Source organism: Asterias rubens, chromosome 8 (assembly GCF_902459465.1).
Source record: "Asterias rubens chromosome 8, eAstRub1.3, whole genome shotgun sequence".
Taxonomy (NCBI): Eukaryota; Metazoa; Echinodermata; class Asteroidea; order Forcipulatida; family Asteriidae; genus Asterias; species Asterias rubens.
In genome coordinates, this window is record NC_047069.1 from 15,363,932 (window position 1) to 15,386,232 (window position 22,301).

General features: G+C 35.9%; 2 protein-coding genes across 3 annotated transcripts in view; one reads left to right on the plus strand and one right to left on the minus strand.

The window, feature by feature from the left end:
• Positions 1-8,037, plus strand: part of LOC117294010 (neurobeachin-like) — a 31,127-nt gene extending 23,090 nt beyond the window's left edge. Inside the window, exons 18-20 of the mRNA XM_033776526.1 lie at positions 1,004-1,155; positions 2,375-2,395; positions 4,287-8,037. Of these exons, the coding sequence (XP_033632417.1) occupies positions 1,004-1,155; positions 2,375-2,395; positions 4,287-4,377 (264 nt within the window). The 3' untranslated portion in view covers positions 4,378-8,037. The remainder of the gene's footprint in view (positions 1-1,003; positions 1,156-2,374; positions 2,396-4,286) is intronic.
• A 1,794-nt stretch (positions 8,038-9,831) lies between these two features.
• Positions 9,832-20,858, minus strand: LOC117293331 (jupiter microtubule associated homolog 1-like). 2 transcript variants are annotated; one of them, XM_033775599.1, is made up of 4 exons: positions 20,667-20,858; positions 19,789-19,955; positions 18,364-18,459; positions 9,832-14,985 (listed from the first exon to the last, which is right to left on the minus strand). In XM_033775599.1, the coding sequence occupies exons 1-4, from the start codon at positions 20,717-20,719 to the stop codon at positions 14,789-14,791; spliced, it is 513 nt and encodes a 170-aa protein (XP_033631490.1). In that variant the 5' UTR covers positions 20,720-20,858; the 3' UTR covers positions 9,832-14,788. The 2 variants fall into 2 exon arrangements, with proteins under 2 accessions (XP_033631490.1, XP_033631492.1); XM_033775601.1 differs by lacking the exon at positions 18,364-18,459.
• Between the last annotated feature and the right edge of the window lie 1,443 nt (positions 20,859-22,301).

A 22,301-nucleotide genomic window follows, 5' to 3' on the forward strand; every position in this document is an offset into this window, starting at 1 on the left:
AACCTCATCTGGTTATACTCGCACCATGCAAAGTTTCAAATTCTACATAGAAATTAAATGATAACGTCAATTAGAAATTTGAAAAAAAGGAATAGTGTAGGTTTTTACCTTGTAGTTTTTTAACTCCGCTTCAAAAATATGTAATGAAATTTCAGCTGTTCAAGAAATAACCTTGGCCTGGTTTACTATTACTGGTTGTTGTCATCACTGACATAATTGTGGCAAAGTCCGTTCCCCCTTCGTAGCCAAGCTTGACAATGACACCATCAGATACTGCTGCACCATTTTAGGGGTCAAAATCACCCTGGTAGGCATCAGTTGGTCTCATTTCTTTTGAACTACTCAGACAGGGTATGCGTAATATGCCTGCAAAGAATCTTTATACTTTTGTGCATTTTAGGATTTGGATGACTCGGTAAATTCCAACTTGTTATTTGTGGTTGACCCATATACCAATCTGTCATAAGCACTGTAGACTCGGTACGTCCTTGTGAGTCCTGTGATGTGGAAAAAAAAATGCAGGCATATTACTTGTGTGGTATTCGAACCAACAATCTTTACAATGATTGGGCAGATGTCTTACCACTAAACCACCGAGCTTGCCCAGTAGCTAGAAGCAGTTTAATCCAAGTGGTTTAGTTTACCGGTTGTTAAGTCATTAGGTTTGAATACTTGTCATGACAGGTTATAGTTGTGTGCTAGGTACTGGCAGCACAGGCTGTGCTCCCATGGGAGCTGAGATGATTTAAGGAATCAAATAATGGCCCAGAACTGGGAGTAATAATGTTAGAGCACCTAGAGTGTCGCTAGGTGGCGGAAATGAGCGCTGTATAAGAAGCCACTATTTTTAAAATATTATTGTTGTTAACTTTTATTTTATGTTGGTGCATGGGTTCGATTTGTACATAAGTCTCAATGTGTGGCATAACTTTACACCGGGGGGGCTTGTACTTTTAGTTAATTTTTGTACTTTAAATTTCTACTAAAATGTCATCTTTTCCAGGCAATGCGATTCAAACATGAAGGAGACTATTTCCTGACTGCCGGGGACAATCGTCAAGTTCAAGTATGGCGGACGTACGACCACAATCTGATGTACTCATTCCCAATGTGTGATGCCTCCATATTGGCTCTGGACATGGCCCACGAACAAAGGTAAGTTTAAAGACAGTGGACACTATTGGTAATTGTCTAAGACCAGTCTTCTCACTTGGTGTATTTCGACATTTGCATAAAATAACAATCATGTGAACGTTTGAGCTTGATTGGTCGTCGGAGTTGTGAGATAACTATGAAAGAAAAAAACACCCTTGTTACACAAAGTTTTGTGCTTTCAGATGCTTGATTTCGAGACCTCAAATTCTAAACTTGAGGTCTCGAAATCAAATTCAGGAAAACTACATTACTTCAGAGGGTGCGGTTTCTCACAATGTTTTATACTATCAACCTCTCCCCATTACTTGTTACCAAATGAGGTTTTATGATGATAATTATTTTGAGTAATTACCAATAGTGTCCACTGCCTTTAAAGGAAAATCATCAACTTTTTCAAATGCTGGCCTTGGAAGTATACTTTTTTTGATATATTTCTTGGTCCAACTGGCATATGAAATTAATGAGATAAATTATCAAGTCAATGTAACAATGAACCGTATTATTAATAATGAATACAATCTTCCATACCAGTTGTTGGCAACGTCACTGAGAAAAGGCTTTCAGTCCTTCAAATGTTGCTTACCTTAACGTCTTTTTCTGTGAATGTTTTTTAAGCACTCTGTACCATTGTTTCTAGTCCTTTGTAAGGATTGTAGTCTCTTGGCCTCTGTGTCTATTTTTAACTCCTTGTTTCTTGTAACGACTGAAATATTTTGCAATGTGTGTATTTTTGTGCAGCCAATGAATGTCAACTTTCTGTTTTTGTTTGGACAGTAGAGTATCTATTCTTATCTTTTCTTTTCTGCATAATATACATCAGCAGACTTTTTTTTGCTAACCTTTCTTTGTCTATTAAAACTCAGAGCTGCAGTGAACCATTTGATTGGCCAATCAGAGTTCTTCTTTCAAGAGCCTTCAGTCTAATTCTAATGTTCATTCTTTTCATTGACCTTGTAATGTCTGTTTGGCTATTGCTCAAATGAGCTCCTTATGGTTTTTTTCATGTACCTTTTCATTTATGTAACCATTACCTTTTTGTGATTTATTGCTGAATGTTATTATTGTTACTTCATTATTTGTGCTTTTTGTACCTGAATGGAATTGTATTGCATCAGTTCTGTGTCGGGTATCAACTGAATTTACTTGCATTTTATTGTCTTTTTGGTTGTTGACTTGTCATCTTGAAATTGAATGTTGTTGTATTTTCTATTCTCGGTAGATTACGAAAAAATCCAACTAGGTAAATATGACATTGTTACCCGGACGATTCTTGGACTGGTGTGTCATCAAACATTAACTCTTTCATTTCATGAGTTAATTGATTTGGCATGCTGATATAATTCATTTGCTCTAATTGCTTGCCCTCAGTTTTTATGTTAATGATGAAACCAACATTTAAAGCCATTATACACTTTTGGTAAACAGTATTTTTTTGTCCAAGTCCCACACTTTGTGTATCACAACTTGTATATAAAATAACAAACCTGTGAAAATTTAGGCTCAATCGGTCATCGGAGTCGGGAGAAAATAACGGGAAAACCCACTCTTGTTTCCGCACGTTTCGCCGTGTCATGACATGTGTTTAATATAAATCCGTAATTCTCGCTATCGAGAATTTATATTGCTTTAATGTTTTCCTAAAAAGTAAAGCATTTCATGGAATAATATTTCAGGAGAAGTCTTTCACCATTACCTTCTGTAAACCCTGTAAATTATTTGTAAATCTGTGAACTTTTGTACCGAAAGTGTATAATGGCTTTAATACTGGTTGCGCTTTATCACACCCCTAGGGGTGATCAAAGCACTCTCAACACTGCATGTGACATTGGTGCAGTGGACAACATGGGCAGGGGATATTTGATTTGAATAAATCCCCCTTCAATAAACATTTGTATACTTGAGAGTTTTTGTCCCACAGGTAGGTGATGGAATTGAGCAAGCATTGAAATATGTCATGAGAAATAATGTTGAGATATCCGTGCCATTGCAGATTTGTTGTTTGAAAGAATATATGTAAAAAAACAAACAATTTTCAAAATGTTCAAAATGGCTGCCATTGCTTGTGGTTCTACCTATAGACCGTATTGAATAACCCCTTTGCTGCTATGAAAGTCGCCATTTTGTAGGTCAAACCGTATGCGCGCCTAAATGCGTTATCAAAGAAACACGCAGCACGCAATGTTTCCGGTTTGACTTCTATGGCACAAGCATGCACACACACAAGCACACGCTCACAGACGCCATCTTGTAGGGCAGATATTTGAACTGTGATGTCATATTCAATACGGTCTATATTTCTTTCAAAAGACAAACCTGCGATGGCCCTATGTAGCCAAATCTCATTCTCATGACATACTCCGACTGTGTGACTGATTCCATGCTTGTATCACCAAAGGCACAATGCTCCTAAAATATTTTCTTTATATGCCCAAAAAATTGCATTTATTTCATTTGAAATTGTACTGATTGCAGATGTTGGTATTTTAGTCTTGTGGTCTGAACCCCAGACTCCATTACTGTGTGGTCTGAACCCCAGACTCCATTACTGTTAAAATGTACATACATTGTAGCTGTAGTGAATAAAGCTTCTTCAATAGTTCTTTCAACATACTGTTACAAAAATTAAATTAAAATAATATTAAATATAAAAACAGCTTTGCATGACCACTAGAATAATGCTAATTAACTTGCAAGTAAGTAGTATTTATGAGTAGCAATGAGTAGTGGGTTAGTAGCTATTAATATATCTAGAGTAGGCCTAAATATAAGTTAAAATAATAAGAGTTTTGAGGGAAACTTGATGGGAGAGAAAGGTCCTTGGCTTGTTGCAATCATTGCCTGCTGTCACAAAACCACATGAATCAGGATAGGATATAATCGTGTAATCTTCAAATTAACACATGCATGTGATACAAATGAGAACCTATAATATATACAGAAAGAATGTGCATTCATAAAAGCTTTTGCATTTCAGATAAACCCAATCCACTGCTTTAAGTTTGTTCTTTAATTGCATTGAAGCATAGGCCCTACAAGTAGCACAATTTTTAATTTTTGAAAGGAAATGCGCAAATTTCTTTTTGAATTACTTCAGAAAAATAAACTGTTTTCCTTTCCTTTCTTTTCAACAGGACTATTATTGCAGGGATGGCAACTGGTAGCATCGTAGCATTCAACGTCAACTTCAGTAAGTGGCATCATGAATTTCGAGAGACCTACTAAGATGGACTCACAGCGCCCTCTGTTGGTGTCTTTTAGCGAGCTTCCAGAGAGTGAGGTTGCCCACAAGCCTTTATGCAATTACAAGTTTATGATTGGGGTATTCATTGAAGTTAAAACAAACCCAACATTCAAAACAATCCAGCAAATTCTTCTAGTGTGTTGATTGAAGCCAAGCTTGATTTTGCATTCAGTTCAAGGTCAAATTTGTTGAGAATATTACGGAAGTGGAGAGCTTGAAGCAAAGAATCGGTATTCATTTTTGTAGTGCAGTACATGTCTTTGGCATTCTTGGCGCAATCATTTTCCAAGTGTAAAGTTTCTGCTTTCAAAACTCTATAAAAACTCAACTGGGTGATTACAAGGACAATTTATATATGAAAACAAATTGAGATAAATTGAAAACTTTTTGTGGGGTTATTGTCTCCCGGGGTCGAAAAGGTCGGAGGAGCTAGATTTTTCAGTAGTAAATCCTACTGCCATTAGTGAGAGAGATAGTCAAAATCCAATTCAAGTAACAACAAAATACTGAGAGGTTTAAGCTTTGAAAACAGGATAAACTATTGAAGCTGTTAGGCGTGCTGTTGATATAAGTGTGTGGAAATGAAATGATTTAACTGAAGCTGTGAAAAGGAAAGTTCTGCTTTCAGGAATTAAGACATTGGTTCATGGTGTGACTGTAAACATACTCACATATCAGGTTTTGTATACCACACATTGTGGTCATCTAGATATAGAGCTATATATTAAAAATCTCACCACTATTTAGATTATGCAAACAACGGGTTAATTCAGTGTTGTGCAGATATATATGGATGTGGAAATCAACTTGGGTTCGGTGGTTTACTTTTTTGTACATAGCACGAGTTCACAATTATGCACAAATCAATGGGTTAGTGTGTAAAACTTGCTTATTGCTGAATTTTATCAGTAGGCCTAAAAACACGGAGGATTTAGAGTGATGACAACATTAGATTTCAGCTGCTATTAATGACACGCTAAGAAAAATAATAACAAGATTAGAATTTCACATTCCGTAGTGGTTTAAATTATGGGCATATCATAGATTTGGGGTGTTTTTTTGTATTAAGTAAAATGAATAAAGCTTCAAAACACAACATAAATAAAAATTCAGCAATGCACGGTGGCAAGTGAAATTAATAGATGTTTTTATGTTTGTAGATTGTCACCGTTAAAAAGTCGCTTTGAGATTGGAACACGGATCTTATAGGTGACAAATTAAAAATGCCTATTGAGTAAAACTTTGAAGTAGAGAGCTAGAATTCAAAGTAATTCTGGAGCAGTAGTCACAACTAATGTAGTGTAGACTTTATATAAATAGTTTCTTTTTACACGGTTGAACCCTTTCCCCTCAAAAAATGTATTCTTGTTTAATTAGTAAAAATAGAAAATTGTGGAACTTGGACCAGAATATGTTAAACATAAACTATGACAACATTCCAATTTATATACAAAAAAACTACAAATTCTCCTTAATTCAAACTTGACATTAAAATCTGAAATGTTTGTATTAGATTGTCACTGTTAATGTATGTATTGTGCTTAGCCTTTCTGTCAAACTCCTAAAAACTCTCTAAAACTGCTTTTGATAAAAGATTATTTGCACTAAAAAACACAAAGATTTTGACAACTGTCGTCCTCCTCTTTGGGCCTATGCATTTTGTGGCATGTTTTGATTCTTTCACATAGATATTTTGTATAGAATCTTTATTTTAAAGCACATGCATCTAATTTGTAAAGAACATTATAAGAAAAAAAAGTTATGAAAACATATCATCTTAAATTACACCATTTGGAATTATTTGTAATGTAAGGAGTAATTGTGTGTTTTTTGCAAAAGGGAAAAAAGGTGAGTGGCAAGGTTAGATTGATATTTGTACTTTCCCGTAAAAAACCCCAAATACAAGGTAGTTTTTTCAACCTCAAACAACCTTCAGTGAAGGTAAAAATTGATAAGCTAGCATTTTAAATTCAGTTTTGTTTCTTGTTCAAATGTTTCAAAGTTACGGTCATTCTTGTGCAGGGTAGTCGTCAAATAATTTGTTATCAGTTTTTGTTATTTTGAATTTTACGTTATAAGTGTTAATTACAAAACATTTTTCTGATATATTTTAGGTTTTAGGTCCACATGAGTTTAACATGTAATTAAATGTATTCAGATGTAAGCATAGGGAGGTATTAAAACAAATCTATTTTTCAGTCTCAGATAAAACTGACCAGCAAAGCCGATTCCAGTGAGCAAAGGCTGCTGAGAAAGGGTTTCAGAATTTAGAATGTTATTTAAAATATTCTTGCATGTACACTTTTGGTTTTGAAATGATAGTTTGGTTCACTAATCTCAATTAAAAAGTGCATATGCATTTGTTGAAATCAGAGTAAAACTGCACAATACACATATCATTTGCTGCCCTTTTTAAAGGCCACATTCGTGATCTATAAAACAGCTTTAATGTGTGCGTGTCTTTGGGAAATGATCTCACATACATTGACCATTGGTCAGTAGACTGGTTTGGTTTGGGTTGGCATTTAAGAATTCTAAGTTATGATTTTTTTTGTATATTTCGGTCAGCTTGTTTATTTGTATAAATTTGGCACACTGCAATAATTATGTTTGAAAATAATGGGACCGTTAACAAATATTCCATCAGTGTTATCTAATTGATTTCATTTTGAATGAGTTTCAGTATCCAAAAGTATATTAATTAAACTTTCACGTAAGGCTGCAGTAAGGCTTAGCAATATGGGTTCTGCTATGAATATTTGAATTTTGGGATTTTGTTATTCGCTCATTATTTTGTTCAGATTTAATATGTATGGTTTTTAACTGGATTCATTTTTGTTTTTTTCCCTGATCGATACATGCTTTAATTATAAAAGAAAATTCATTATTTGGAACTCAACTTCCCTAATTTCATTCAACCAAACAGTTATCTTGATTTGTTTCTAGAGCACATCATTTGCATGTGATAATTCGATCCATATCATGTTTGTTCCCTTTCTTTGTACCTTGAAGATTTAGTTTCACTTTACTCAGAATTCATACAAAGTATTTCCACTTGTAGTTGAAGTGGCAAAGTATTGAACTATCATGTGCCCTAAATGAATGAATAGTTTAAAGTTGACAGGCAGGCCTGGAATTACATGGAGGCCATGGCCTGTGTTGCCCTGGTCTTAGCCTTGGTGCCCCTTGACGCAGCCTTGGTGCCCCTTGACGCAGCCTTGGTGCCCCTTGACGCAGAGTACTCAATTATTATGTACTCTAAATGAATGAAGATTTTGAAGTTGACAAGGAGGCCATGAACTACACTTTAGGCCATGGCATTCGTTGCCGAAAATGGCCTTGCCCTCTCGAAGATGAAATTCCGGACATGTCCGAACAAGTGACAATCCTTTTGTTTGACAAAAGTTTGAAATAATTGTTCCCAATTATATTTAGTTTCTAACTAAAAAGTAGATAAAATCCTCTTGCTAAGAGCGTCAAATAACTTTGAAAGTTTAGGAAATTTGCACCGTTTATGATTTTACACACTTGTTAACTGCTCGTATTGTATTAAACCAGATTAATGAGAATATTGTGCATCTGGTTAATAATAACTAAAGCATTAAACCAGGCGGTTAATATCTAACCGCTGTATAATATTATATATTAATGGACTTGTCAATTTGTGGAGTCATGCAGGTCTTGAACTTACCCCTGGCACCCAAAGCAATTGCTGAGGTGCCCCTTTGCGTTTGCTGTGGTGCCTTTTGCAAAGTTCCAATACAAATTGATACTTTTCTCATAGAGGTTCCCCTTTTATAGGGCAAAATTGCTGTGCCCCGATTTCACAAAGAGTTAAGACTAGTCTTATCTCAAGTTACTCGTCTGAACTTAGGACTAGCCACATGTTTTTTATATCTCCTAGGACTAGTCCCAAGTCAGGACTAGTCCCACGTCCCACTTGGTCTCCAGTGTATCTCAGGGATGAGATTTGACAAATGTGAATATTCCTGAAAAGTAGCTTGAGGACCTGACACCCCCCCCCACCTTATTCTAGACCCAGAACCTCCCAGTTGTTTGCAATTCAGGTTTACAGACTCTGCATCACCAGAAAGACAAAACTACAGGTACATACTCACTGCCATGTCATGTACATGTAGTCGTGTATAACATTTTATATCCAAGCTAAATTGTCACAATCTCAAGTCATTAAATTTGGGCGACCATATGAAACTATGGTGATTGAGAGGTTGTATATACCATTATGGAACCTAAGATTGTACCAATTCAGGGTTAGGGTTATTAGAAAAGAAGCCAACAGGTACACCGAGGAATAAACCAAGATCACTTAGTATTTATTTCACACTGCAAAAATTGACAATAATTAACGAGAATCATGGATGTAGTAATTGCAATGAACTCGTTGCAGAATAATCTGCTAATGAGCCATTTGTGATTACATTTGACTAATACGTTGTGTGGTACAATTAATTGCTTAGTCCCAAGTAACTGTTTATTGGAATTCCTCGGGCTTGTCTCATGATTCAGGGCAAGCTTTTGTATAGTAACTAGCCCTGGCTGCCTTTCACTTTCAGATTATACTTTCTGCATCTGTGTAAAGCAAAAAGGACGAGTCCTATATATGGCTACATTAGAGCATGGAGGAATAAATAGATAATTTATTCCTCCATGATTAGAGACATGCCATACAGGATTCTGAATTTCTGATCACATCACACCATGGTACCAGGGTTTGCACATCTTGATGTTGCAATACAAAAGCATCCCCTCAAACCATGTCTCTAATAGTCAGAGGAATTCAAATGATAACTTGTGACTAATAAGCATGTCAACAACCAGACATTATTCAAATCTTACTTTCAAATTGCACATGGACTGTGTATCACATGTACAATTTGTGACTGGTATTCTGCTTGTTTTTGCTTATCAGGAAATCGTTAAGCAGCTATATAAAATTGGACCCAGGTAACAAGATGAATAGTCTGGCTCCGTTCATTCTATGCATTGATTCTTACATGTTGGTAACACATGACACGTTTTGATCACAGAAATACAAAACAGTTGACGATCAAATCTGACAATAGATTTTTATCATAACGATTCTTGACAGTTTAACATTCACACATGTGTGATCTCTTGTCTATATTTGGTATTAATGCTTTGGTGTCAATACTGGCGAGTCTTGATGAAGTCTAAATTCCATCTATGAAGAATGAGTAGACATGACAATATTTTGCATACTATAACCCAACCAATGATGTAATCCTTTGGACTTTAACTATGTCTAAACAAGCACATCTATGAATTTAATATTACATCTCATGTTTTAGTCAAGCTAAGAACAATCACATTTTTACATCTTTTTCTAAGATGCGACTTTATCGTGTTAAGTAACTCTCAACTTAAAATGTACTGGTACTGCATTTTATGCATAGTTTTGTGTTCTTAACTACAAATATTACTTCGAAAATTTGCATTTAAATCAAGATAAATGTACATGTATTGACTATTATTTTGCATGTTTATCAATTACAGCATAGCAACAATACAAAATAGAAAATGCTTGAAACATTCAAATTTTGAAACAAGAACTAACAACCGTAAAAAACAAAATGCATTTGGCCAACCTTTTTTACAGATGGTTGTATAATTTAGTGTAATAAGTACATAATAAACATAAACTTACAATTTACCACCTAAACCATCATAATATCTACCAATTCAATATAGATCATTTACCGCTCTTGCAATCATGCATAAATATGAAGTGTTTGAGTGTGCGCTAGAACAAACCAACAAAGAAATAAACATTCAGTAAATAAATTAAAATAAAGCATTTTGAGAAAAATTATTCCGAGAGTCGAAATGGAATGAAGTAAACATGTATGGACACTTCTTTTGTTCGTCTGCCTTTAATTAAGGTGACTGAATCCATTTGGCACTCTTGTCTGGAATCCCGTCTACCACACTTCTGACACAAACATTCCTCAACTGTCGCCCACATATTTATCAATCATAAGTTGAGACTGTATTAGTCTTGGAGTCTTTCTATATAAGGGAATGTAAATATAAAACCTCAAAAAAAATGACTCATTTTACAATCAACGATGTCATGTACAGTAAAAGGAACACAAGAATGGTTTGACATTTGCATCGGGCCTCAACATGACTCACAGCACCCACAGCATTTGCTGCGGTGCCCTGTGCTTTTGCCGCGGTGCCCTATGCAAAGTTAATACAAATTTCCCTCATAGAAGTGTCCCTTCAAAAACGGGGCTAGAGGTCCGTTATGTGTTCAGTAGCAACCGCAGAAACAGACTATGAATACATTACGAATAATTTACTGCCAATACTTAAACTAGTCTGAATACAAACGGTTAAGATATGCAAATTGGGATGCATGCTTAAATGAACCTACATGCAAGTATAGATAGTGAAGAAATTAAAAAATATGGTAGATTTATAAAACAGTTAACGAAAAATATATGCGCGGCCAAGAAGCAAAGTTTTTATTTTTATGCAAATTAAATACCAAATATATGCAGAATTATATCATGTTGCCTTGCACATTGAGTTTGTTCTTGTTAGAATTTACATCTTCTAAGATACAACCTGACAAGATCCAAGTATTAATTGTGAATACTTTAATTGATTTGCACTTTGCACTAATTCCTGAAATATGTTCTGATTACTTTTTAAAGAACCTGCAAAACTATTTAAGCGCATACTCTTTGGAAGTTCTATTGCAAATAGTTAAAGAGTTATCTATTTTAGGGTTGAACAAAGAAACATTGACTAGAGTGGGACTTGAACATGCGACCCCTGGTTTTTCTTTGATCAACCCAAAATTTGTCTAAGTTTACCCAGTCAGTTTCCCTTGAACATGTAGTTAATTACTGGATATTGTATCAATCCACTATTGTAAAATTACATAGCATGTAAGCTCAAGTTACACAATGACGTTCAATTGAAGATGAATTATGACTCACACACTGAGAAACACATATTTGGTCGAAAAGTGAACTTGAAATACGAAATAGAAGCCAAATACACACATCACATTGTAATTTTCCACAAAGTTTATTACATACAGTGTTGCACTATAAATTGATTCACCATATTTGAAGTTTAATGAACAAAAGACAGGCAAAACTTCAGAACGAAAAACAGTCAATTGATTGATGGACCAAAGTAAATCGAAAAAAAAATTAGAGTAGTACTCAATATCAATGACAGGATCATCTAGACTAAAGATGGATCATATTTCATCACTTTGACATGACCCCCCCCCCCCAAAAAAAAAAAAAAAAACATATTGAGGAATGCTGTGATGTAGACAATAACTTATGTACTTCTTGAACACAGGGTTTTGGGGATTTGTTTTTGCGAGCTTATTTCGTGTTTCTTGTTGATTAAATTCAGAATAATTTTCAAAGCATTGTTTGCATGGTATCATTATTTAAATGCATACAACAGACTATGACAAAAATCAATATGCTGCTCCAACTCAAATTTATCTGCCAAACCAAAATCAGCGAAAGAAAGAGTATGTCAAGTGGTTGATAAATTATCCTAATAAATATATTCCCTTTCAAATTCTGCCAGTATTAATTGAATGTAAACGTCAAAATAAATTACCACTTTACATGTACACACAAAGTGTTAATTTATGAAATGCTTGATAAACAACAACAAAACACAAATTAACATCCTTGACAATATTTACAAAACAAGTTAGTATTCCAAGTGCATAATTTAATCTCAAACAAAAATTATATTCAAGTAGTTAATTTAACCTTAATCAATTAGTCAACTTAGCATTGGTTTGTATCAATAAAAAAATCAGAAAATTGTAATAATATAAGCAAACATTTTGGTTAGTTTATGTAGGGGGCATATTTGTTGCTAAAAAGGTTTACCTTGGCAAAAGTTTGTGCCACAGTAAACCCCTTGATTTTTTTTCTCCCCAATTCCTGCATAACATTTCAGGTTAAAAGTATTTGTGAGTAAGACTTTGTTTGATTATTCCATGCCTAATATACTGCATGCTTTACCTGAAGAAGACTGACCCATACAATAACAGAACATCACAAATATTTGAGCAGAACATTTTATTATCACATGCAGACCAGCTTCATTATGCTTTTACAGGTTAGTATACACTCAGTACTCGTGCATAAATGTTGACCATCCCAGTCAAATTGTTTGCAGTACACACACCAAGCAAGCTGCGAAAAGATCAAATATGCTGAATTTGCTGTTTATGCTTTGAAATTCATTTAATATGTGACTTGAGTCAAGATTTGTCATCCAAGACAACATGCATTGCTACTATATTCATTAGCATAAAATGGTTTTGTTTTCATTTGGGTTCTTTTCTTAACTCAATAACTGAATATATTATACAACGAGCCTCAAGTTTTTAAGTTGCATATAAAATATTGCATTTGATCTTTTCATACATGTTACCTTCATTAAAGGCACTGGTTCAAATGGATACTAAAACTGCTTAATTCAACAATTATTACATACTTTTATACAAAGTACATGTACACGTCTGTGTGTGTGTGGACAGCCCCAATCACGGGTACACATTTTGTTCCTGTCAATGTTATGAGCAACAGTTTAAAAACAACTGATGTAGCAGTTATCTCATGTTGATTGATATATCAATTAACAATCGCTGTGACATCGATGATGAATCAAAAGTGCTCGAGTTTCTCTACTACAAATTCTGCAAAGAGTTATTCAGTATTTATCTGGTGTTCATTTGGTGTTTTGGTAACAAAAAGCGTACCGATGATTGCGGCGTTGCACCTGTATAAAAAGAGGACTTGCGGACAACAGGTGGCAGCAGACAGCTATGTAATTTTCCATTAGTTACGCAGTTCTGATTGTGCGCATATTTCAAAGAAAAATGGATTTACCAAGCAAGTCTGCTGCGAAGAAGCTATCACATCACACCTGCCTAAACAATGGTGCATTGAATTATTACGTTTGACCTTTGAACTAGCTGCATATTTATAATGAGCTGTGTAGATATTGGCCCCCATGACGAGGCGTGCACTCTTTTGCTTAAATAATTTTATCCATAAACAGTTCAAATGCAATGCACCAAACTTTTCGAGGGAAGCGTGAAGAAATAACACCTTTCTTAGAATGTTTGTGGAGAACTTTTATATTTCTAATTTCTATTGAGTGACCGGGTGCCAAATTTAACAATTTTTGTTATCATTTAAGGTGCAACATTGGATATTATAAGTGTAAACCTATTCCAGATTCTACTCAATATTTCCTATAGACCAAGTAACATTTGTTTACAAAGAGAGTGACCTTGTACACTCCAGGACCTTTCCGGCAGGCAAGACACTAATTCCATACAGGGAAATCTTACACTTTGTGTCAAATTAACCTCATTACTTCAAGAATTGGACAAATATCAAGTGAACAAGTATTGAGACGTGCCCCATTTCATCATATGAAACGTAGCACAATCTCGCCAAGATTGAATTATTCCTTCCAACAAGTTGTGTACAAATTGTGCCTGCAGAAAGTCTAGGCTCTAGGGCTCTTCAATAAACATGTGCTATCACATGTGACATGGTCTACACTTTTCTTTTAAAGAATCCTGTTCAAAACAGAGGGAGTGGGCTGACTTAATTAAACAGCTCTCCTTAAGTCCAATGCTGTACACTATCTGAAACATGGTTCCGTTCATATCTCTCAAATCGTGGAACAGTGCTGTGAATTTTGAAAAACATTTCATCTTTTTTTACTTTGCAGTTTATTCCAACTATTTCATTAACAAATAAGACAAGTACTGTGGGTCACAAATGCAAATTGTACACGAAGAGCTATGAAATTGAACTTTTACAAAGAGCAGACGTTCTGTACTTTCAGCCCACTGGTTTCAGAATGAACTCCTTTTCTTCAGAAATCATTTTCTTAAAGAAGAGGCGGCAATTCATTTCAAAGTTACTCTCTTCATTTCCTTGGGAACCACTTGGGCAATCACAATCATCAAATCTATGAAGAGCAAGTGTCTAGGTATAATGAGATGAAGTTGATTCAAGAGAGAAAGTTGATCCTATAGGTATTCTACCGTACCCTGATCTGCCTAAACTCCCATCCCCTTTCTCAATCCCAAACCCCAAAATCAGAACATCTACAACCAGTGGCGAAACTACAACCAGTGCCCAATTTCATAGACCTGCTTAAGCAGACAATTTTCCTTAAAAGTTTCCTACTTAGCAGAGATAATCAGGATACCAGTCACAAATGTTCCACGTGACATGGTATTTTGGCTGGTAACCTTAATCTGGTAAGCTTGCTATGCTTAGCTCCTTATTGTGCTAAAGCAGGTCTATGAAATTGGGCCCAGAGCTTACACGTCTAGTTGAAAATGCCAGAGTCTTTGCCACCAGGGGGCTGCCTCTTCATGGCGGCTTTGTTCTCCACTCTGCCGCCTGCTGCGGGCATGCTAGCTGGGTCAAGCTTGGGCGGCTTGGCATTACGTCCCTTTGCTCCGCCTTCATTATGGGCGGCTCCCTCAGCTACGGGCTCAGCTCCAGTCACTGGGTTGTTTCCCACTGGAATAAAAAAGGAAAACAAAATAAATAAATTTGGCAACTGATTTATGATTCGGCCCTCTGTGGGCTATGAATATTGTTTTGTTCTTTACTCGAAGGAACTGTATTAAGCTTGGTATATACTTCCTGCAAATAAGAATGGGATACAAGTTTTGACGTTACAAACTCGCATAGTTTGGAAGAGTTGAAATGTGCTCAACTCATGCAAAACATTGCAGTGATAACAGGCCTGTGCCAAAATCATTTGTATCGCATTCGCGTTCATACATGTAGGAAGTATGAACTGGGCTTAATTATTACTGTTAGATGGAGAACAACGTGTCAATTCAATAGAACAAACCATCTTCCAGAAATCATGAGATCATTTCATAGTTTTAATAAAGGAATTAGAACTTCAAACAACATGACAGTGAATCCTATAAGAGCAACACAGTAGTCTCGATCAAGATTGTAGTTTTCAATTGTACTACACAGCAGTGCAATAGTTCTGCCAAAAGAGGGCGTTACCTCAAATTGTAAGCAATTTGTTTGTACCCCTGAATGATAGCAGTTAGTCGATAAAATCAGGTTTTCAGAAAAGCGCCCTCTATTGTTCAATTTGCCAAAGGAACGATGTGAGTGCTGCTGTCTGTAGCCTGAACATCTGACGTCACACTTCAAGGCTCGTGAATAACGGCAGAGACCGACCATCCAGCCGGCGTGTACATTCGTCTTTGACATACATTCATTTCACATAGAGATACGCAATCAAATTCTATGGCGGACATGATAGGAGTGTACTATTTGGGCATCGGAAAGCTCATGTCATTGCACCTTTATCCAATGATATCATTGTATCCAATTGAATCACTGGATCTGAGTAGCAGGTACCTGTCTTTATCCTTGCGGATAAAGACAGGGGCCCAGTCTATGCGGTCTGGTGATTAGATTACGTGTGATGGTCTGGGATGATGCGAGCTAAGTTGCTGGAATCTATTACCATGGTATAACAAAACCATTGTAGCAGGCTCTGTGGTGGAGTCCACTGGTTTTGTACGACATTGAGGATCTGCTGGCTGGCAAGCTAACTATGCTATTGAATGATGCTAACCATCCGCTTCAAGATGCGCTTGCCAACCAGCTGACCCCAAGGTCTGGTCGTATGCGAGTGCCATATGCTGCGACAAACCGCTACCCATCCTCTTTTATCTCTGTAATTGTATATAGCCCTAGAATAGTTTTTAATATTTTTAACGTGTCTACGTTTTTACTGTATGCGTGCATTTGAATTACCCTTTTGGGGATCTACCGGTAATAAAGATTAATTGAATTAAATTGGGTGCCAATGCCATTTGCGGTTGCCCCCTGGGATGAACCTCCATCACAGCTCCCATGAAGCAAAGCTGAAACCTCAAACTAAATAGGCACCCTTTAGTGTTTGTCCGCTTGCTATTTAATCCTATTGGATCAAAGTGAAGTGGTTTTCTATACAATTTCCACTACATGTACGTAGAGAATGAAACACAACAGACTTGAGTGCACTAACTGTAAATTATTGAATTTTACTAACTTGTACTGCATACTGTACGACTATTGTAAGCACTGTAATCGCTCTACGCAACTATATGAAAACTAGGCTTGAGAGAGAATGTGTGAATGTAGTGCTTGAAAGTGCCAAGTCAGGATACGCCAGCAACATGCATAGAGTGCTGTATCGAAGGTGAAATAAGACATATGAGAGCCATGGTATTGCGTCTGCACTCTGTAAAAATGAAAACAGGTCGCCCTACTTTAATTTTAAAAGTCTGGTGAATCTTTTAAGGTATTTACTTTTGTTTGAACACTTAAAGGGTGAAAAACAAGAGGGTATCAATCTATGCGCAATTTTGTAATTTAAGAACATTACCAAAAAAATCCTGAGCTAGATTCAACAGAAATGTAGGAACATTATTTCAAACACAAAATGATTTCGCCTCTGTAGCATTACAATCTGTGTCGAGTAAAAAGAGAAGTAAAAGTCGAACTACACTAAATTGTTGCATTTTTTTTGTGAGAGAATTTTTCACTGAAGAGAACTGGACTGTTTTGGACTGTGAACCAACTGATTAGCTATCTGATATTTCCCAAGACTGATTAATTCAAACGTAGTTAATGTAAGCTTTCATGCATATAAGGGTGACCTCATCAAACCAGTTAAATGTTGTTAATCAACTCAATGCAAAACATGAATGAAAAGGTAACAACGATTAGTACAGAACACTCATTAATACAAACAGCAGGCCTGATGCTACGTTTTTGAAAGGGCAAGGGCACCAAGGCATTTTCTCCTTGGATAAGGGCACCTCTAACTATGAACAAATTGTAAAATTTAAACATTAGAAGGGGGAACAAGACAATGACCAGGGGCAGCAGAGGCAATTGAGTGTTGCCTCTCCAAGTGTCAGGCCTGAATGGACCAACTGTAAAGTACATGTGAATAGTTTGTATGTTACCTACTTACATGTATCTTACAAGTGCTTTCCTTATAGATACATGTATATGAGCATGTACATGTATACACTACATGCACATGAACACATGCTTAAAAAGTAGCGTCATTCTTTAATGATTACCTTGAAAACAAATTGTGTAACTTTTATCCGAAAGCCTACTTGTTATAAAGATGGTTTTTAAATAAGAGAAAGCATCCTTGAACATTATTTTGTCTGCTTAGAAATCAATAGATCCCTTCGATATAAAGGTGTAATAAGCCAAAAGAGCACCCTTCCTGAAGGAAAACCTACATTATCATTTGCCAAGATCTGTGCACAGCATGTACATGCATGCTTGTTTCCATTGTTTGACCTCTAAATTAAGTATGCATTGTAAAGCCAAACCTGCATAATATCAAATAATGGCCCACATGAAAGCAAAATTTATAAACTATTCACAGCAGGAAATTTGTACAAGACCCCGAACTTGAACATGAAATCTGAAAACAAACTGTAATCTGATACTCAAATTTTTGTGGGTATTTTTTTAAATTTTGTTTATGCAAGTTCGCCCAAAATGAGGCTAAAGGCAACTCTAGGTACAGGGCTACAATAACTAGATAAACTGCAGTATAAATCAACCTTTTTGTTGTAACAGATTGCGAATAAAATTGTGATATCTAAATCTAACTGGTACATGAAAGTAGCCGGAAAGTGCCAGAGGAAGAAACACCTCTCATGAAAAAATAACTAAATGTTGAAACTTCAAGAACAACTTACAACAGGAATAAGAAATTTCAGTTCAGAATGATACAAAAGCAAGCAACACATTTGGCAAAAAATGTTTGAGGAAAAACAAAACCAAACTCTTGAAATTGTGGAAGACAACATCGACTGTGCGTAGAAGTGTCGTCTCATTTATACATACTGTCCGAGCGATCAGGATATCTTCTCTTGCCACGAGGTTGGTTACCAGAAACCTCAATGTGTTCTACTTCGCCAAACAAACTGGCATAGCTATCCTCTGCAAACAGTCAATGAGTGGGGGTCCGTACCAAACACATGAAATAGGCAAGGGTACACATAGGGAATCAATTGTAAAGGGGCAAATAAAATAGACCACAGACGCGTAGATGTAGGGGTTTTAACAGTCTGAGATGTGATTTGAGGTATATGGAAACATTACTGAAAATGGCTTGCGATCATAGACCACAGAAGACCAGGCCGCAGTTGGGGGTAGATTCTGGTCCTGAGCAATCACTACTTCATACATTAAATTAATCAAGCTTGAAAGTAAAAGGTAAACCCTAAACCCAACGATTTCTTGTGCAAATGTTTACTTCCCATGCAAAGTTGAGTTCAAAGAACCAAAGCATGCGACATTCTCCAGTCCCATTACTAACATTACTATTTAAAGGTGATCGCTTCGCCACTAACACCAAAGAGTGTCTCAAAGTGGTAATTTTTGTATTTTCAAGGTATGTGGAGTCAAGTTCAAAATATAGGACAGGTTTATTTACATGTAACAGTTTACAAGTTGCTGTGATATAATGTGTATCCAAACATATTAGAAAAGAGGTGCAAACCGAGTAACCGAGTTCAACGCCTTCTCTTACTAATTCTCTTTATGATTAAATGTGTACTGGGTTCTTCTATGTGCTTATACAACACATGACCTACAGCTTGACATGAACGTCCCATCCGAAGGACAAAGACAAAATTGTCAAGTGTCTTGCTTTAAAAACAGGACACAAATTTCAAAACCAGGACTTGAACACATACTCTGCTGATCAATCAGAAACACAGCTATGATCATGAGTCTTGACGACACATCCCCTTTAACAGACATGCATTTACATTATAAACATTTTAAAATAAAATTTTTCAATCCTTATGCCATAAGCATGAGAATTACACATTTGCTGATTTCCTTATTGTGATAACCAGAGGGGTGTCTGGGTGTCTTTTGGACACCTTGTTTTATTTGTCATTTACAATGTCTTGTAAGTAAACAATTTGGGCATAGTTTTTTTTAATTTCCAGTCAATTTTGACACCCTTTTAACCATTCCTGACTGAAATCTTGTTTCCAGATGAAGTAACTTTGACACCGTTTGATCTGTCAATTACGTGTGAATATATTGTAAGAGAGCAATTTGGACACCCGGTTAGTTAGATTTCCCATAAATTTTGACACCCTTTTAACAAATTCCGACTGAAATCTAGTTTTCAGATGAAGTAATTTTGACACCCTGTTTTATCTGTCAATTAATTAGTTACATGTCAATACATATTTTAAGAGAGCAATTTGGACACCCAGGTTCTTTGATTTCCAGATGAAGTATGATTTATACCTGCTGGTCTGATAGCCTGTGGTGGGTTGGGATTGTATAGATCTTGCTGATTCTGGCCCACTGGCTCATGCCTCTGTGCTTCAGGTTTCTGACTGGTCTTCTTGGGTTCGTCTGTTCCATAGCCACCAAATGAAATGTTACTACTTCCACCAGGAGGAGCTAGCACTCTGCAGAGGGAAACAAAATTAATATAAAACTAAAACAAATGATCAGACACATTCAACATTGGAATTAAACACGAATAACTTTCTGTATGGCGCCACCACTTTTTCACTCATTTATACAAAAAGGAATATCTCATGGAGTTAAATTAGATACTATCCTATCGAATGAAAAAGTGGTGGCGCCATACGGAAACTTTTCCTTCACCATGTAGGAATTATTCCTCCAAGGTTTCAGTTCACTCATGTAAATTTAAAAGAGATATTTCTTTAAGTCAGAATGTTTAATGAAAGCAATTTTCCAACTGAGAAAATAAGAATCGATTAGGATACTAATATGACTATCACAATGAGTGGGGAACTGGAAAAATGGCAGTTGAACAGGAAAATCGTTCATCAGACATCACACACAAAAAACAAGTCACTGGCTCAGTGATGTCCAATCCCCAATGCCGGCAAAATATCCACTGCGTTTTTTTAATAACAACGAAATGTAAAACCAAACACTTAACAACATAGTGTGGTTGTAAGTGTATGCTATTTCGCCAACTCTGAAGATTCAGAGTCAGATCAAGATTTCATTCACATCTTGTCAATTTCTTATTGTATCTTGACACTTGACGACCAAGCAACATTAGAAAGGAGGAAGGGTTTTGTTTTTTTATTTTTTATAAACGGAAAATAACGATTTTTGTATTATATCCAAACTCAACCTACCGTGATGTCGGTTTACCGACACCTGCAGCCGTGAAAGTACCAGTTGATGTCATCTTGACGATGTGAATTCCTTACTAACTGAAGTTTTAAAACCCTTGTAAAATTCGTTTTTGCGTAGACGTTGGTGTTTTTGCAGCAGACGTCGTAGTGTAGCACAGACAGATAGATGTCAATCAACCGCCGCCCGTTTTTCGCCAGCATTGCCAAAATGTAGTCAGCACGCCGTTCAATATCGTCGGGAAAATTGTTATCAGGGAGACTGGGTACCATGTTTATGTCCCGGGTTTGTAAAAGTGCAAGTAAAAGCAATTTCCATTGGTTAATTTTACCCGATTGACTTAACCATTGTCGTACCAAGTATCTAACAATTAAGAGAATAGTGTGTTACCATTTTCTCTAAAAATTATTAACAGTGGTTTATTTTGAGTTTTGTTTACATTTTTTAAAATGCATAGTGTTGTCAATATGACGTATATAAAGCTATGAATAGCAATTTCACTGAAAACAGAGTGACATCGTAACAGCCAATGACAACAATTTTTACTAATGGTTTGGATAGATCCGACCAACCCTTTCATCTAAATTAAAGGTATTTTGTGCGTTTGGTTAATTATTTTATTTCATTTCCCCATCGAGATTAAAGTTCTATGCAACATATACTAAGATTGGGTTTATTTTAATCAACATTAAATCTGAGCATCTGCATTGTCTTAAAGGCAGTGGACACTATTGGTAATTGTCAAAGACTAGCTTTCACCTGTGAAAATTTGAGCTCAATTGGTCATCGAACTTGCGAGATAATAATGAAAGAAAAATACCCTTGTCACACGAAGTTGTGTGCGTTTAGATAGTCGATTTTGAGACCTCAAGTTCTAAACTTGAGGTCTCGAAATCAAATTTGTGGAAAATTACTTCTTTCTCGAAAACTACTATGGCACTACAGAGGGAGCCGTTTCTCACATTGTTTTATACCATCAACCTCTCCTCATTACTCGTCACCAAGAAAGGTTTTACGCTAATAATTGTTTTGAGTAATTACCAATAGTGTCCACTGCCTTTAATTTATTCCAAAAGGTGATAATGTACTGTATTTATTTTGGCCGAGGCGAAAAATTAATAGCGGGATAAATAATCCTATTAATATTTATTATTTTGAAAACGCCTTCCATATCACAGACATCTTAAAAATACAACAGACAATTTTAAGTAAAAACAGAACAAACAATTGTTACAACAGAAAACTGCAACATTAAAAAAGTACAAAAATCATCAATTATTAGTTATGAAAAGTAAAGTTTATACTTCTTTTAAAAATAACGTCTACAAAGGTATAGGAAAAAGTATTGAATAATTCGAAAGTAATAATTTTACCAACAGTATCTAGTTGGTAAGACACTGCTTCAGAATTGCAAAGGTTGTGGGTTCGAATCCCATCCGAGTATTGCCTGTTAAGATTGTTTTCACAGAGCTCCGGAAAAACTACTGACCACAGTACTATCACCACACATCGGTGTATATATGGGTATAATTATACCAAAATATTATTATTTATCCCAAATGCAAATTTCCATATTTCTCACGCTGAAATATTACGCATAATGTGTAACAACCCCTTTAAGAGTGTTGAGTCAGGGA

Coding starts and splice junctions, on each gene's coding strand:
- LOC117293331 (XM_033775599.1), bottom strand. CDS start 20,719: ATGACATCAACTGGTACTTTCACGGCTGCAGGTGTCGGTAAACCGACA. Junction 18,460..19,788: donor ACAGGCTATCAGACCAGCAG/GTATAAATCATA, acceptor GACTGTTTGCAG/AGGATAGCTATGCCAGTTTG. Junction 14,986..18,363: donor ATATCCTGATCGCTCGGACA/GTATGTATAAAT, acceptor TTTTTATTCCAG/TGGGAAACAACCCAGTGACT.